This window comes from Mobula hypostoma, unplaced genomic scaffold, assembly GCF_963921235.1.
Source record: "Mobula hypostoma unplaced genomic scaffold, sMobHyp1.1 scaffold_181, whole genome shotgun sequence".
Classification (NCBI taxonomy): domain Eukaryota; kingdom Metazoa; phylum Chordata; class Chondrichthyes; order Myliobatiformes; family Myliobatidae; genus Mobula; species Mobula hypostoma.
In genome coordinates, this window is record NW_026948244.1 from 55,455 (window position 1) to 73,865 (window position 18,411).

Sequence of the window (18,411 nt, forward strand, 5' to 3'; positions counted from 1 at the left end):
AGAGAGAGTAATAGAGTGTGTGCATATAAATCAATAACGGATGGGGTACGAGGGGGAGGTGGGGCATTAGCGGAAGTTTGAGAAGTCAATGATTATGCCATCAGGTTGGAGGCTACCCAGGCGGAATACAAGGTGTTGGTCCTCCAACCTGAGTATAGCTTCATCTTTACAGTAGAGGAGGCCGTAGATAGACATATCAGAATGGGAATGGGACGTGGAATTAAAATGTGTGGCCACTGGGAGATCCTGCTTTCTCTGGCGGGCAGAGAGCAGGTGTTGGGCGAAATGATCTCCCAGTTTGCGCCGGGTCTCGCCAATATATAGAAGGCCGCATCGGGAGCACCGGACGCAGTATATCAGGACACAGGAACAAGTGCTCCACATACTCTTACACTTCCTCCCTCACTACCATTCAGGGCCGCAGACAGTCCTTCCAGGTGAGGTGACACTTCACCTGTGGGTCGACTGGAACCCTGTCACATCCTGAAGTCTTATTGTGGGCAATGTTTTCAATCGCCCATTCGGCTTCACTTTCCAGAATGTCCGGCTCCAGATCGATGAGGGAGTCATTGCAGGTGGTCTTTGCTGTTGGATCTCTCTATAATTCTTCTGTGTGTTCCTGCCAACTCTTTATGATGTCTTCTGCTTCTGTAAGCTCCTTCTCTTCTTCGTCTCTTCCTATCATCATCATCATCGTGGCTATCCCTCGAGGTCGAGGATGAAGGTCTTCGTTCTGAAGAAGTGGCCCACAGAGTGAAGACGCCTGTGCGTGTATTTGTTTATCATGTACTTGATGTTGCACTCCAAGAAGCACACGATACTTCACAAATCAAACAACTGATTCCAACGGCATGGAAACCAGAACGATTGGAGCTGATGGATTTGTTGCAGCCTTCATCTGCCTTCACAGCCGTTGAGTTCGAAGTACCTTCGTCCGCCTGTTCCGCCGTTGAGGTCTTGGTTGGATTGTTCTTTGTCAGGGACCTCACCCTCGACCTTACCGCCATGGAGTGACCCTACCAGGAGAATAGAGCCAGACTCATTCTTATTCTCATTGTACATGAAATGTTCCTTTGATTTCTCTAATCTTCTTCAATCTATCTCCTCTTATCGCAATTCGTTTGGCTTCTTCAGCTTCAAAGCATCGCTCCCGCTTAAACATTGTGTTCATTTGGAGGTGTTTGTTCCGATCTCCATTCACTCCCTGGAATGTATGAGAGTGAGCTGAGACCTTACAAAATTGGTTCAAATCGTGAAGGGCGGAGGAGCGGACTCACTCTGTTTTGTTTGTGTAATTCAGGTCATCGCCAGCAGGTGGGGCTTTCTTCCACCCGGACGGCAGACAAGAGGACGGCAATGACCACCCTCAGTCAGGGTCAGAATGGACACAGGTATGTTCACTGCGCTCTTTCTCATTAAAGCTCTGTCCTCATGGTACCCGTGTAGTCAAATCATCAATAGTTCAGATGGAATAAACCTGGGCGATAAGGGGCCGGGAGAAGGTACCATCAAACGGGGTGATTGATCCTACTGGTAACGCGACCTTGAGCACTGGAACAATTCACCAGGTCCAGCGCAGGGAAACTAACAACGGGAATGGTCGCATCGCTCCGCTCGCCGTGAAGATCTTCACCTGAGTGAAAGGGGAAGCGGCTCCTGGAGAAGGTGGGTGTGGGCGAAACTCAGACAGGAATACAGCAGCGGGCGATGTAACAGTCCAGGGAGCAGACAGAATGTCTGTCAGTATTTCGTCCATCCTGATGTGGGAAATGCCTCCGACAGCCAGTGAGAGAAACAGATGATGTTTTCTTTCCTTTTTTTTTGGAAGGGCAGTGGTGAATTCTGCCCGGATTTTCGGGTTGTTGTTCAACGGAGGTGAGGGGAGTTTCCCGGTGTCTGCTTTCTGTGGCCGAGTTAAAGAACGTTATATTGTGGGTGAACGGGATGGATGCAGGAGACAGTGAACAAGAGTCATTTTAAAAATGGTTCTGGGGGTAGGTTGGGGGGCTACAGAAGCAGTGAAATGTCCTTGGCGAATAGGATTAAAGTAAAACCAAATGATAAGTCGGGAGGGTACCGCGCAGGGTGCTGGAGGAACTCAGCAGGAGTTGTCTTGACTTGTCCATACTGGACCGACAGCCGCCGCTGGGCTACAAACGCGCAGTCCCTCATGCATGCAGTTGTAATTTAAATTGCGGTGTTTAAGAGCAGCGACGTGAAAGTTTTACTATCAGCGGCGGATTTTAATGTGTGGCGGCAGGGGTATCCCAAACTGTGAATGGTCCTCGGGTACAGTGAGTAGCGGTAGCTGTCCTTGTTGGTCTGAATGGTCTGGGAGCTCAGGGGTTGGTTTTGTCGGGTTGCTGCTCTGTTATTCTGGTTGTACAAAAGGTGACTCGTGGGATGGAGTTCATGAATGTGTTTCTTTGTAAATTGTAGAAAGCCTGGCTAATGTGCGGCGTCTTTGGAGGGTGTCCCATCTGAGATCGTGAAGCATATCTGTAACACTGCTGGTCTTTCTGTAATCACTGGTTACAAACCTGTCAGCTCTTCTCCAGACTTTCTCAAGTTTACTGATGTGAATGGTTGGGTAGGGATCCCAAAATAGCACTTACACTGTTCAAGACTTGGGCGGACGAGAGTTTTATAAGCAATTTCTGTTGTGGTTTTTCAGCAAGCGAGACGTGACGCGGTGAAAGGCCAAGGATTTTGTTGGAACTTGAAATGGTTTGGTTGATGTGTTCTGCCCAGCTGAGGTTATCTGACAGTTGGGGGTAAGGTTTTACTTCCTGGAGTGCAACGTTTCCCATGAAGTACTGATGGTGCTATAAACTTTTCCTCTGGGTCATTCTCATAATGCAGCACGTTGAGATGTTAAATTTCATTCTCCCACTCGCACGGCGAGTTGATGTCTTGTTGAAGGCTCGGGTAGCATCCATAGAGAGAAATCAACTATCGACGTTTCGGGTTGAGGAATCTTAATCAGAGAATTTGTAAATCGATTTCAAAGTTGTCTCGGGCACATAAATTGGAGTGAGGACTGGAGGAGTGTTATTCTGGCTGAAGGTCGGTGACCAGTAGCGTCCTGAAGGGTCAGAGTTTCGTCTGATGTAAATAAAGTAATTATAAAGAATGTATTACTCAAAACGATCTACTGGGTGGACTGATTCTTCGATTTACAGAGTTGGCGGAGTTGGGTTAATTTGGGACTGTTGTCAAAGTCTTCAACATCCCATTAGAAAGATGGGAGTCGCCAAGTTCAGTTAATCCCAAGTGAGAAGCGGCTCTTTGGGAGGTCAAGTTCGCGAGCGATGTGCACGGTGACTGTTAATAAGATTGATTTACGGACGGGTCTTGTGATGGAAACGCACAGCTCACTGAAAGCGGCAACACAATTGGTAGCGCGCTAACGATGAGTTAATGTGACAAGTGTCTCGGCCTGAAACGTCGACTGTACCTCTTCCTAGAGATGCTGCCTGGCCTGCTGCGTTCCACCAGCAACTTTCATGTGTGTTGTTGGTATTTGTTGAAGTTGGGCTGTCACTGGATGAATGTCGTTTAAGAGACAATTTCAGTATTACGCACACGTCACACTGGCGGGGCATTGGGAGCAAGGGCTGACCCAAATGTAAGACACATCTTGTAAGGTTAATTAAATTTAGTTTATTCTTCGATACCAGGAGAGCTAGGCAGGAGCAGGAGTAGCGAACTGGACAAGGACTGAGGACCATGACCAGGCTGGGACCAAGGGTCTGGGCTAGGACTCGGAATCGGCTCCCAGAACTAGAGTAGACATGAGGTGGCTAGTATACGGACTCAGAGCCCGAGACTGGGCAAGGACCCAGTACCTGGGTCTTGCCTCGGGCTCGGACCCCAGTACCAGTCATGGACATGACATGGGCTAGGGAGAGGAGGAACATGGAAAACAGAGCCTCGGTCTCGGGGCAGCAGGTACATACAACCATGGACACATACACAGAACACAGAGTCGGGTCCCCTCCTTGGGTACAGGACATTGGGCCGGGACTCGCACACAGAACAGAGAGCCGGGACCCCTCCTTGGGTACAGGACATAGGGCCGGGACGCATGACCCTCCGCGGGGCAACGGCAAGACGGCCTGACTTACCCCACGGAGGCGAGGAGATGACAAGACAAGACCAACACGAATGAACACCAGACAGTACCTATCTAGCTCCGGCGATGGAACTAGACCAAAGTGCAGGCGGGGGCTGCAGACGAGGGCTAGAGGCGAGAGGAGCAGAGAAGGGATTCAGACAAGGGGGTAGGACAGGAATCACAGACCACCAGGGCCAGGACTTGACTCAGAACTGGGAAGCCGCCAGACCCAGGACTTGACGTGGTACTTGAATGCCGACAGGGCCAGGAACAGGAGACAGCGGTTCTTCATTCCCTCCAGTGGGTTAACTGACAGACCCACCTCGGTAAGGAGACTATGCAGGCTCGCTATGGCGAGGTAACTTGACAAGTTTGCTCCGGTGAGGAAAGATGAATTACCGACACTCGCTTCGGGCGGAGACAAGGCTTCATTCGGCCAGACGACATTGGCACGCCGTGACTTTGCAGACCCTCCCGCACCGAACGGGTGAAAGCCGGAGACTATAAACTACCGGTTCAGCCGAGTGTTAATTGCATCTAATCACCAAAGTCGAGGGACACGGGAAAACAGGGAATCAACGGTCCGGATCGTAACATAAACAAGGTAAATTTAAAGGGACCCCGAGCCAGACCATGACAGCACAAATCTGGTAGCCACATCACGGGAATGGTGTGGAGGGTCTGGAGACGGGGCTGACGTGTTTCACCATAAAGACCAGAGGGCACAGGCTGAAGGTTAGAGGGTAGAGTTTAAAGGGGGCTTAGGACGCATGCTTTCCACAGTGAGTGATCGGTGTCTTGAATGAGCTGCCGAGGGAGGGACTGGAAACAGACACTCAGCAGCTTCTGAGAGGCGTTTGAACTCCTGAGTAGACCGGGACCGGAGGGATATTGACCGTGGTCCGGAAGATGGGATTGGTTTTAACTGGCAGCGTGCCCGCATACGCATGGTACACTCGACTATTTTATGTTCTGTGACCGACTGCAGATCGGAACTCCGCCATCTCCTCTTTCCTGGCAAACTGTGACGATCAGCAACTGTTCCTGTTGACGACTTTCTACGTGGACCGACTGGAGCGGGCGATTGAGGAGGGCGTGGAGGGAGTCGGCTTCATGTTAATGGGCGAGGATCACTTCACCGGGCCAGAGTATCACGTAAGTGTCAGGGACATAGACTGTGTGTAGATTCGGCGGAATCAATCAGAGACCGACAGACCCGGGGCAGCGGTACCTCTGGGCAGTGTAAACCCTGCAGTGCGTGTGGTCGACATCAGGAAAAGTCTTTTCATCTGCGGTAACACTGAAACTTTATTCACCAATACAAGCCCCTCTCCAGTTTTCTGAGCACGTTCATTTTCAGACATGTTGGGAGACAGACAATGATTAACAGGTGACTTTAGTAATGTAACACTCGACGGACATTGCAAGCGGACAGAGAACCACTTTGCACCACTCGGTCTGACATCACGTCATGTTCCCAATGTTCGACCTTGATGGCCATTCACCAGTCTATGTTCTGCTGATGACCCACGGGATTCCCGCAAATCAAACATATGGCGACTTATTCCTCAGCTCATTTCTCATTTCTTCAACCCCATCTTCAATTGTCCAGACAACACTGACTATCGGTTCTCATTTTGAACCGCCGACCATATTTTTCATCAATATCCCAACACGCCTCATGGTTCTGTTACCCTCCTGTTCCCCGTGACTGTCCCAATTTGAGTTTATAATTACCGCAGCATGTACTGTTAACACTGCAAAGAACAACATTTCCACCACTGAAAATATTCCAAGCATCTGCAGCTAACACAGGATTACAAAGAAACGTCTTTGAAATGGTCCGTGTGCTACTGGAGTGCGTTCAGCTATTGGCGCCCGGACTGAATGTAGTAAGGAACCGCTTCACCACACCGAACCCTACATTCCACTGAGGCTGCTGACAACTTCAGCCCAAACTTCTTTCTCAGCATTCCCGCCAGTTGGTTTTGGTCGGTCACACGTGCACAGCAGTCCTGAATTTCCTGGCTGCTTCCTCACTGCCAATTTCCAGCTGCAGCCTGGAGCCCGGCCGTGAGGTGTGAGCCTGTTGCGATTCTCCAGCAATCACCCCGGGGGGAAAATCAACACTGACCCCGCCATAGTTTGACCTACCGGTCGTCATCGAACTCTACAGTACAGCGACAGTCTCTTCGGCCCATCTAGTCCGGGCCGACCTATTATCCACTAAGTCCCATTGATCTGAACCCGGACTGGAGACGTCCATAACTCCCCCATTGAATGAACTTACCCGAATTGATCTTAAATGTTCAAATCGAATTACATCGACTAATTCCGATGGCAGCACGTTCCACGCTCTCAGCAACCTCCGGGTGAACAAGTTCCCCTTCATACTGTCTTTCATCTGTCATCGTTACCCCATGAGCTCTAATTCCAGTCCCACCCAACCTCAGCAGCAAATGCCTTTTCGCACTCACTCTATCTGTACCTTTTATAAACTTGTATACCTCTCTCACATCTCAATAGATTCCCCGTTGTTCATTACAGAGCGTGACTGAGCTGGCGGAGAAGGGAACCCGAGCGGCCGCTTCCAAACTCCTCCTGGATCTGGTGATGGAGAAGGGCCCCGGGGCCCGGAGGGAGATGTGGGAATCCTTTGTCAAACTACATCACCATTTACCGAAACTGAGCAGAATATTGAATGAAATACGGGAACGTGGTACGGTGAACAATACACTGTGTGTTACTGATATAAATGCTGATGAATTCACAGTATTACACAGAACAGACTTCATGCAGGTTAATCTGTTTGAACAGGTGACGGACAGTTCGCCTACATGGATACTGACCGGGGTTTATCTGAAGTGCCCGCGCATCTGAAAGGTAAGCGATAGACCGGACACCTCAAAGTCTTTATTTCGCTCTGAGAGTCTGAATACAGTTTAACATACAGTGTTTCTGTTTTTGCACGGTTTAAAAAATAATCTATTCAATATATGTAATTAATTTACTTGTTTATTTATTTGTAATGCTTTTATTTTCTATTTATTATCTTCTTTTTCTCTCTCTGCTTGATTATGTATGGCATTGAACTGCCGCTGCTTAAGTTGACAAATTTCGCCACTTGCCGGTGATAATAAGCCTGATTCTGATTCGGATTCTGAATACCCGTCTTGAGAGGCCAGTGTAGAGACTGTCAGAGTCTGGGAGACAGGCGTTTGTTGCTGTGACTGGAGGACAGGAAGCAATCTGCATTTGTCACAACACCCGGCTCCTTCCGTGTCTCGGGCTGTGCACCCCGAGGCCTCTGTGACTTTGATCAACAGACATTCCCGTCGCTCAGAGAGGAAGCCTCGGTGTTCCCCTTTCCGCAGCGCCGAGTAGCTGGACACTTGACAAAACTCAGGCCAAACCCTTCCAACTGGAACACCCAACTCCAGCCAGGGAAGTCTCACACCTCCCATCCAAAGTGGAGCCGAGATTTCTTGCTATTCCTGCATAAGACCACAAGAGATGGGAGCAGAATTAGGCCATTCAGCCCATCGAGTCTGCTCCGCCGTTATATCATGGCTGATCCCGGTTCTCCCTCAACCCGATACACCTGCCTTCTCGCCATATCCTTTGACGCCCAGACTTCTGCCCTAAATATACCCATGGAATTGGCCTCCACTGCAGTCTGCGGCAGAACACTCCACAGGTTCACTACTCTCCAGCTAAAGAAAGTCCTCCTTAGCTGTTCTGAAGGATCGCCCCTCAGTGTTGACACTGTGTGCCCACTAGTTCTGCATACACCCACCATGGGAAACATCCTTCCCACGCCCACCCCATCTGGTCCTTTCTACATTCTGTTGCTTTCAAAGAGAGTCCCTCGCATTCCTCAAAGGTCCGGTGGGTACAGGCCTAAAGTGGCCAAAACGCACCTCATATGTTAACCCCTTCATTCCCGGAATCATCCTCGTGAATCTCCTGTCGACTCTCTCCAATGACGGCACATCTTTCCGGAGGCATTGGGGCGCCAAAACGTTGACAGTCATCCAAGTTCGGCCTGACTACAGTCTTGTGAAGGCTCAGCATTTTCTCCTTGCATTTATATCCGATTCCCTTTCACTTGCCGCCTTTACCTCAGATTCGACTTTTAAATCAATCTTCTGGGAGTCTTGCCCGAGGCTCCGAAGTCCCTCTGCACCTCTAACGATTGGACCTTCTTCCCAGTTAGATAACAGTCTGCTCTTTTCACCAATACGCATGATCACACATTTCCATCCGCCACTTGTCTGCCCACTCTTCTATTTTCTCTCAGTCTCGTTGCAATCGCACTACCTACCCCTGCACCCATCTTTGTATCATCCGCAAACGTTGTCACAAATAAATTCACTCCATCATTGACAAACAATTTGAAAAGCAGCGGTCCCTATACTGATCCCGGCGGAAAACCTCCAGTCACCGGCAGACAACCAGAAAAAGGCCCCTTTTATTCCCACTCGCTGCCTGATGCCTGTCAGGAAATCCGCTACACATGCCAGTATCTTCCCTGTGACGCCAAAGATTTCCTATCTGGTTAAGCAGACTCATGAGCGACATCTGAAAGGTAAGCGATGGACCGGACACCTGAAAGTCTTTATTTTATCTGGTTAAGCAATCTCCTGTGCGGCACCTTATCAAATGCCTTCTGAAACTCCAAGTAAATGGCATCCACTGACTCTCATTTCTCCACTCTGCTCATGCTAATTTATTTCGTCATTGATCTCCAAGTACCTGGAAAACTCAACCTTAATAAGAGACTCCAACACTTCCCCGTTCACCGAAGTTTGGGTAATTGGCCTATAATTTTCCTTCTTTTGTCTTCCTCCTTTCTAAAACAGTAGATTAGATTATGTGGACACTCAGTCCTCGTTTATTGTCATTTAGAAATGCATGCATTAAGAAATGATGCGATGTTCCTTCAGTATGATATCACAGAAACACAGGACAGACCAAGACTGAAAAACTGACAAAAACCACATGATTATAACATTTAGTTACAACAGTGCAAAGCAATACCGTATTTTGATAAAGAACAGACCATGGGCACGGTAAAAAAAAAAGTCTCAAAGTCTCGATAGCCCCATCATCGCACGGAGACGGTAGAAGGGAGAAACTCTCCCTGCCGTGAGCTTCCAGCGCCGACAACTTGCCGATGCACTGGAAGCACCCGACCGCAGCCGACTCTTGAGTCGGTCCGAAAACTAGTTGCCTCCGACCAGCCCTCAACCACCGAGCACTGAGGACCGTCCCTGCCGAGAGCATCGACCCCGGCCCCGGCCGCCAAGCAACAGGCAGGGCCGAGGATTCGGGGCCTTTCCCTCCGGAGATTTCCCTCCACAGGCAACGTGTATGGTAGATGTTCTCAATGGTGGGCAATTGGCTGCCGATAATCCACTGGGGAGTTTTCACCACACGCTGGAGCGCTCTGCGGTCCGATACGGGACAATTGCCACACCACACTGACATGCAGTTGGTGAGTACGCTCTCAATGGTACAGCGGTAAAAAGTCCGCCAGTATCCTGGGACAGAGGTGAGCTTTCTTGATGCTCCGCAGGAAATAAAGGCACTGTTACGCCATTTTGATCAGGATGGAGGAGTTCAGAGACCAGGTGAGGTCCTTGGGAATCTCTGCCTGTCTGTATTTGAACCCGATCATTGGCTTGTTAATTGAACTCAATCATTCATGTTACCCCCACCATCTACTTGTAAACCTGCTGGTTCATCCTCAGCTCTACCATTCTGGTTCCAATCCCCCTGCCATATTAGTTTAAAACACTCCCAACAGCTCCAGCAAGAATATTGGTCCCCACCGGATTCGTGCGCAACCCGTCCATTTTCTACAGGTCCTACCCGCCCCGGGAGTGGTCCCAATTATCCAGAAATCTGAATCCCTGCCCCCTGCCCCAAATCTTCAGCCACGCATTCCTCTGCAGCTCATTCTATTCCTATTGAAACTGTTGCCGGGGGGGGGGGCACTGGCAGCAATCCTGAGGGACATCGTTCATTTTCAGACACTCTTATCTCTGATCCCCCGATTTCACCCAAGCAATGTCTTTTCATTTTTTTTTATTCAAAGAAACTCTGTTGTGTGCTCCATGTTCATCAGATCGGGCAGTGACGACCTCTTTCTGTCCATCCTCAGATGTTCAACAGAAACACAAGGAGATTCTGCGGGCACAGACTGAAGCACTGAGAGTGAACACGATCCTGATGAGGGAGAAGGTGAAGGTTTTCCAGCTGGTTGATCGATACGCTGAGCTCACGGTCATTTCTACTATTCGTGATCGGACACTGGTGGAACACGAGCTGCTGGCGAGAGGCAGAGACCACGAGGAGTGGAGAGAAAAACATCTCCAGGGAAAGCTGGAGAAAATCCGGACCGATCAGTTATTCAGAAGGAGTTCTGTTCAAAAATTGAAAAGGTCTTTAATGAGAAACAAATCCGGACTGTCTTCAGCATTGGCCGGAGTTCCAGGGATCGGGAAAACCACAATGGTGCAAAAGATTGTTTATGACTGGGCCACGGGGAAAATATATCAAGAATTCCAGTTTGTCTTCAGTTTCAGATTCCGAGATTTGAACTCCATTAACTGCAGGATAAACCTGAAAGAACTGATTCTGCATCAGTATCCCTACATCGGGAATATCCTGCGAGAGGTCTGGAAGAAGCCTGAGGTGTTGCTGTTTATATTCGATGGTTTGGATGAATTCAAGGACAGAATTGATTTTGCTGACAGGCGGAGAGACTCAGAACCTCGGTCCACATGCACAGATCCTGAATTCAAGTGCAAGGTGTCTGACATTGTGTACAGTTTAATCCAGCACAAGCTGCTCCCAGGGTGTTCAGTGCTGGTGACCACCCGTCCCACTGAGTTACATTTATTGGAAAAGGCGGATATCGGTGTCTGGGCTGAAATCCTGGGATTTGTTGGTGAGGAACGGAAGGAATATTTCATCAGGTATTTTGAAGATCAGACGGTGGCAGCAGCTGTTTTCAAACACGTGAAGGAGAACGAGATCCTGTACACCATGAGCTACAACCCCTCCTACTGCTGGATCCTCGCTCTGGCACTGGGCCCCTTCTTCACACAAAGAGTCAGGGACCCCCAGCGAGTTCCCAAGACCATCACCCAACTGTACTCCTACTATATTTACAACATCCTGAAAAACCACGGCTGTGAGATTGAGAACCCCCGTGATGTGTTACTCAGGGTTGGTCAGATGGCCTTCAGAGGAGTGCTCGAGAAGAAGATTGTGTTTACAGATGGAGACTTGATCAATTACAATCTGAAGCCTTCCCAGTTCTTGTCTGGGTTCTTGATGGAGCTTTTGGAGAGAGAGGATTCTCCCCGATGTGTGGTGTACACATTCCCACACCTCACCGTCCAAGAGTTTGTAGCTGCAGTAGCACAGTTCCTGAATCCACATCCCGGGGATATCCTGAAATTCCTCACTGAAGCCCACAACACGACAGATGGGCGATTTGAGGTATTTCTCCGTTTTGTTGCTGGTCTCTCCTCCCCAATGACAGCTCGGGGCCTGGAGGAGTTTCTGGGTCCATTTCCTCATCAAACTATCTGCCGGGTGATTGACTGGGTGAAGGAGGAGGTTAAACGCCAGAGTGGAAACACGGGGATTGAAGCTGGTAAAAGGAGCCTCCTGAACACATTGCACTACCTGTTTGAGTCTCAGAATCGTGGACTGGCTCAGGCCGCACTGGGATCTGTGGAAACACTTTCATTCAGTGGAATGACACTAACCCCGATTGACTGCGCGGTCCTGTCTCATGTCATCGGACTCTGTGATACAATAAAACACCTCAACCTGGGAAACTGCCGCATTCAGTGTGAAGGAATCCAACGGCTGGGACCCGGGCTGCACAAGTGTCAGGAGTTGGGGTAAGTTGATTTATCTCTCACTCTGTACTGTGAAACCGTTCCATTGTGAAAGGAATTCGGGTAAGACTGCAGTAAATCAGATTGTGAAGATTTGTGACAAATGACCAGGGAATCGGTCAGTAATTCCCCAAGGACGGGAGGGTTCTATGTTTCCTTGTGAAGGGATGTTGAAGATTTCATCAGATCAGTGAACAACGACCATTGGTTCACTGCCAGTAAATCACAGGAATGGCCGTGTTTCTTGCGACCTGTGACACGTCCATTGACAATGTTCCTTCTCACTGTTACTGACACCCAGACCGACACGGACTGCAGCAGGTGGGTCAGAGATTCACACCTCCTTCCTGGTGAGGGACAAGAGACCGTAAGCAGACTGTCCCAGTGAGAGGGAAAGAGATACTATTGTGATATTGTCCTCCCCTGCCCTTCCCCGTGTGTGATATAACCATCACAGCCCCCCAATGGTTATGCCCTCTGCTGATTCTGGGCCGTAATTTACACCAGCCCCTCACAAGCGATCTACATCCCCATCCCTTTCTGCTGTCGACCTCTCTTACTCATGTGGGATCGCTCTTCCTCATCCCCCTTCCTCCTGTGGGATCTCTCTTCCCTATCCCCTTCCTCCTGAGGGAACTCTCTTCCCCATTCCCCTTCCTCCTGTGGGATCTATCTTCCCAATCCCCTTCCTCCTGTGGGATCTCTCTTCCCCATCCCCCTTCCTCCTGTGGGATCTCTCTTCCCCATCCCCCTTCCTCCTGTAGGATCTCTCTTCCTCATTCCCCTTCCCCCTGTGGGATCTCTCTTCCCCATCCCCCTTCCTCCTGTGAGATCTCTCTTCTCCGTCCCCCTTCTTCCTGTGGGATCTCTACTACCATCTCCAATCGACAATTTCCCATTCACAAATCTTCCTCTCTGTGGGACTTTCTCCCATCCTCCGGCCCTGCTCCTTCCCACCGTCTGAGGTCAGAACCACTTTTCTAAGCATCGGGGAATGAGCTGGAATTTGAGGAGTCGGTGAATACCCTGGAGCTGGGCAGTGAAGGGAACTCCGATCAGTGATTTACTGAAGGGTTTAATGTTTCCTGAAATATCCGACTGAGAGAAATTCCCTCAGACCCACGGTTTGAATCACTTTGTTCATCAATTTGTCTGTTTGTGTTTAGACTTTCGGGGAATGAACTCGGAGATTCAGGAGTGAAACTGGTGTCTGCGGCTCTGAGGAACCCGGAGTGTAAAATACAGATACTGCGGTAAGTACCAGACTGTGGGAGATTGTGTTAACAGTCACTGGGTGTCTGACACTGGACATTAATGTGATCAGTAATTGTGTTACTGATAAACACTGGGGATTTGTACCGTCTCCTGTCTCTCTGTGTCCTTCACCCTCACTATCTCTCATCTCCAGGCTAGACAATGTCGGTCTCACAGATTCTGGCGCCGAGGATCTCGGCTCCGCTCTCGGTACAAACCCATCACTGACAGAACTGAGCCTGAGCGATAATAAATTGAGAGATTCAGGAGTTAAACCGGTGTCTGCGGCTCTGAGGAACCCGGAGTGTAAAATACAGAAACTGTGGTAAGTACCAGACTGTGGGAGATTGTGTTTACAGTTACTGGGTGCCTGATACTGAACATTAATGTGATCAGTAACTGTGTTACTGATAAACTTTGGGGATTTGTCCCGTCTCCTGTCTCTCTGTGTCCATCACCCTCACTCTCTCTCATCTCCAGGCTGAACTGTGTCGGTCTCACAGATTCTGGTGCCGAGGATCTCGTCTCCGCTCTCAGTACAAAACCATCACTGACGGAGCTGGACCTGAGTGTTAATGAACTCGGAGATTCAGGAGTGAAACTGGTGTCTGCGGCTCTGAGGAACCCGGAGTGTAAAATACAGAAACTGGGGTAAGTACCAGACTGTGGGAGATTGTGTTTACAGTTACTGGGTGTCTGATACTAAACATTAATGTGATCAGTAACTGTGTTACTGATAAACTTTGGGGATTTGTCCGGTCTCCTGTCTCTCTGTGTCCATCACCCTCACTCTCTCTCATCTCCAGGCTGAACTGTGTCGGTCTCACAGATTCTGGTGCCGAGGATCTCGTCTCCGCTCTCAGTACAAACCGATCAGTGACGGAGCTGAGCCTGAGTGATAATAACTTGAGAGATTCAGGAGTGAAACTGGTGTCTGCGGCTCTGAGGAACCCGGAGTGTAAAATACAGAGATTGCGGTAAGTACCAGACTGTGGGAGATCAGGGTGCTCAAAGCCTCTGCCCCTCAGCTATGTGGAGTACTTCGCCATATATTCAACATGAGCCTGAGGCTCCGGAGGGCTCCTGTACTGTGGAAGACGTCCTGCCTCGTCCCTGTGCTGAAGACGCCGTGCCCCAGCGGCCTCAATGACTACAGACCGGAGGCACTGACCTCCCACATCATGAAGACCCTGGAGAGACTTGTTCTGGAGCTGCTCCGGCCTATGGTCAGGCCACACTTAGATCCCCTCCAGTTCGCCTACCAGCCCCGACTAGGAGTTGAGGATGCTATCGTCTACCTACTGAACCGTGTCTACACCCACCTGGACAAGCCGGCGAGCACTGTGAGGGTCATGTTTTTTGACTTCTCCAGTGCATTCAACACCATTCGCCCTGCTCTGCTGGGGGAGAAGCTGACAGCGATGCAGGTGGATGCTTTCCTGGTGTCATGGATTCTTGATTACCTGACTGGCAGACCACAGTACATGTGCTTGCAACACTGTGTGTCCGGCAGAGTGATCAGCAGCACTGGGGCTCCACAGGGGATTGCCTTGTCTCCCTTTCTCTTCACCATTTACACCTCGGACTTCAACTACTGCACAGAGTCTTGTCATCTTCAGAAGTTTTCGGATGACTCTGCCATAGTTGGATGCATCATCAAGGGAGCTGGGGCTGAGTACAGGGCTACGGTAGGAAATTTTGTCACATGGTGTGAGCAGAATTATCTGCAGCTTAATGTGAAAGAGACTAAGGAGCTGGTGGTAGACCTGAGGAGAGCTAAGGTACCGGTGACCCCTGTTTCCATCCAGGGGGTCAGTGTGGACATGGTGGAGGATTACAAATACCTGGGGATATGAATTGACAATAAACTGGACTGGTCAAAGAACACTGAGGCTGTCTACAAGAAGGGTCAGAGCCGTCCCTATTTCCTGAGGAGACTGAGGTCCTTTAACATCTGCCGGACGATGCTGAGGATGTTCTACGAGTCTGTGGTGGCCAGTGCTATCATGTTTGCTGTTGTGTGCTGGGGCAGCAGGCTGAGGGTAGCAGACACCAACAGAATCAATAAACTCATTCGTAAGGCCAGTGATGTTGTGGGGATGGAACTGGACTCTCTGACGGTGGTGTCTGCAAAGAGGATTCTGTCTAAGTTGCGTGCCATCTTGGACAAAGTCTCCCATCCACTACATAATGTACTGGGTGGGCACAGGAGTACATTCAGCCAGAGACTCATTCCACCGAGATGCAACACAGAGCGTCATAGGAAGTCATTCCTGCCTGTGGCCATCAAACTTTACAACTCCTCCCTTGGAGGGTCAGACACCCTGAGTCAATAGGCTGGTCCTGGTCTTACTTCCTGGCGTAATTTACATATTACTATTTAACTATTTATAGTTTTATTACTATGTTTTTATTTATGGTGCAACTGTACCGAAAACCAATTTCCCCCCCGATCAATAAAGTATGACTATGATTATGAGATACTGTTTACAGTCACTGGGTGTCTGACACTGAGCATTACTGTGATCAGTAATTGTGTTACTGATAAATACTGGGGATTTGTACCACCTCCTGTCTCTCTGTGTCCTTCACCCGCACTCGCTCTCTCATTTCCAGGCTGTACAGTGTTGATCTCACAGGTTCTGCTGCCAAGGTTCTCGTCTCAACTTTCAGTGAAATCCCATCACTGACGGAGCTGGACCTGACTAATAGTAAACTTGGAACTTCAGGGGTGAAATTCGTGTCTGCGGCTCTGAGGAACCCGGAGTGTAAATTACAGAAACTTTGGTAAGTACCAGACGGTGTGAGATTGTGTTTACAGTCACTGGGTGTCTGACACTGAACATTAATGTGATCAGTAATTGTGTTACTGATAAACACTGGGGATTACACCGTCTCCTGTCCTGGTCCGGTCCGTGAAGTCTTGAAGATCCGACCTGACCTTCCCTGACCTGACCTGACCTAACCTGACCTGACCTTCCCTTCCCTGACCTTCCCTTCCCTTCCCTCCCCTCCCTTTCCCCCCTCTTCCCTCCCTTTTCCTTCCCTTCCCTCCTCTTCCCTTGCTTCCCCTTCCCTTCCCTTCCCTTCCCTTCCCTTCCCTTCCCTTCCCTTCCCTTCCCTTCCCTTCCCTTCCCTTTCTTCTGTATCCCCGACAGTTGCCACGGCAAGTTCCTTGGCGGTTACCACAGAAAGTTACCTCCGCAGCCACCTCGGCCCTGCGTCCTAAGAAGGGTCCGGCCCTGCGTCCTGGAAAGCATCCTGACCCTGTCCCCTAGAAGATTTTCGGTGGCTCCGAGACCCAAGAAGGAGTCCCGGCTCCAAGCCCCGCCAAGTACCCAAGAGCTCAGCCAAGCCCCCAAGAGCTCAGCCAAGCCCCCAAGAGCTCAGCCAAGCCCAGTCCAAGGGTCGAACCAAGCCGGGTCCCGTCCAGAAGTACCTCGTCCAGTCCAAGGGCCCAGCCGAATCCGGAGTTTCACGCCCAGCCCAGTTGTGAAGTATCTCATCCTGCGCTGGGGATCCATGGTCCCGCCCTGGAGTCTCTCGTCACGTCCCAGAACCTCTCCTAGTCCAAGCCTCGTCCTGGAGACTCGTTCAGTTCATGTCAAGCGTTCGTATTCCCTGAACTATTTTTGTGTCTGGCCTGTTCCTGGTCCCGAGTCCTCGCCCGGATCCGGACTCCGACCCCGAGTCAAGACCCATGTTCCGGGTCCCTGTCCAGTCTCTGGCTCGGAGTCCTAGTCCGGCTCCTTGTTTCAAGTTCCTCGTCCAGGTCCTACGCTCCCAGTCCAAGTTCTAGCCCAGAGCCGGTGTCCTTGTCTCGTCCAGGGTCCGTGTCCATAACCAGAATAGTTTCCTCCCGACTTCCCTTGCCTTCTTGAGACGCCTAGTCCGGTTCGTAGTACGTCAGCGTCTGTGCCTTGCATTTGGGTCCGTGCCCAACGCCCCCTCCCCGCGTATGACATCTCCTGTCTCTCTGTGTCCTTCACCCTTACTCTCTCTCATCTGCAGGCTGAGGGATGTCGGTCTCACAGATTCTGGTGCCGAGGATCTCGCCTCCGCTCTCAGTACAAACCCATCAGTGACGGAGCTGAACCTGAGTGATAATGAACTGGGAGATTCAGGAGTGAAACTGGTGTCTGCGGCTCTGAGGAACTCGGAGTGTAAAATACAGAAACTGGAGTAAGTACCAGACTGTGGGAGATTGTGTTTACAGTCACCGGGTGTCTGGCACTGAATATTAATGTGATTAGTAATTGTGTTACTGATAAACACTGGGGATTTGTACCGTCTCCTGTCTCTCTGTGTCCTTCACCCTCACTCTCTCTCATCTCCAGGCTGACCCGTGTCGGTCTCACAGATTCTGGTGCCGAGGATCTCGTCTCCGCTCTCAGTACAAAGCCATCGTTGACGGAGCTGCACCTGGGATCAAACTCACTCACAGACCGATCTGTCCCCGCTCTCCGCCGGCTCATACTGACCCTCCCGAGTCTGGAGCGGATCGGGTGAGTGTTTGTGTTAATGTTCAGTCTGTTAAAATATCAGCGGATCCGCGGGCTTTCTGGTGATATTTGTCTGTGAGTGTTGTTACATTAACCCCAGTCGCCTGTTACTGACACTGTTGTGTGACCGGTCATCTCTATTCTCCCATCTGTTTCAGGCTGGACTGGAATCAGTTCAGTGAGATCGGGGAGAAGGAACTGAGATCTCTGCAGGAACCCAGAGCCGGACTGAGAGTGGATCTGTGAACATCTGAATGTGTGAACATCCCCGCCCGCGGGATGGGGACATTTTGGCCGATTCCCCGCCCCTCCCCTTTAACTCCCGCCCTTCCCTTTAACTCGCCGCGCTCCGGGTTCAGTTCCCGACGGTTCTACCGGAAATGGCTCCGGTCTCCCGCTCTGTGACGTTCGGGAGCGGTCCCGCAGTGACGTACATCCGCCTGTTGTCCGGCGCCTCCGCTGCCGCCGGACGTCCGGGTTGGAGACCCTCAAACACGTGAGACCCCGGGGAATTACACCGACGGGATGAGCCCGGGGCGGGGGGTCCGGGATTCGGCCTGGGACACCGGTGTCCCGGGGCTGGGTTATCCCAGGAGAGAATCCTTTTGCTCCCTCTGCT

At 50.4% G+C, this 18,411-nt stretch overlaps 1 protein-coding gene across 1 annotated transcript; it reads left to right on the forward strand.

Moving 5' to 3' along the window:
* The first annotated feature begins 1,381 nt into the window (after positions 1 to 1,381).
* Positions 1,382 to 18,063, forward strand: LOC134342157 (NACHT, LRR and PYD domains-containing protein 3-like). Its single transcript, XM_063040131.1, has 13 exons — positions 1,382 to 1,391; positions 5,106 to 5,272; positions 6,665 to 6,836; positions 6,935 to 7,000; positions 10,284 to 12,039; positions 13,203 to 13,289; positions 13,445 to 13,615; positions 13,771 to 13,941; positions 14,097 to 14,267; positions 15,907 to 16,077; positions 17,302 to 17,472; positions 17,628 to 17,795; positions 17,951 to 18,063. The coding sequence occupies exons 1-13, from the start codon at positions 1,382 to 1,384 to the stop codon at positions 18,036 to 18,038; spliced, it is 3,369 nt and encodes a 1,122-aa protein (XP_062896201.1). The 3' UTR covers positions 18,039 to 18,063.
* Positions 18,064 to 18,411: the final 348 nt, after the last annotated feature.

Bases quoted from the DNA above. Each gene is read 5' to 3' on its own strand.
- LOC134342157 (XM_063040131.1), top strand. The intron at 6,837-6,934 runs GTACGGTGAACA...CTGTTTGAACAG, and splicing joins GAATGAAATACGGGAACGTG to GTGACGGACAGTTCGCCTAC. The intron at 12,040-13,202 runs GTAAGTTGATTT...GTTTGTGTTTAG, and splicing joins CACAAGTGTCAGGAGTTGGG to ACTTTCGGGGAATGAACTCG.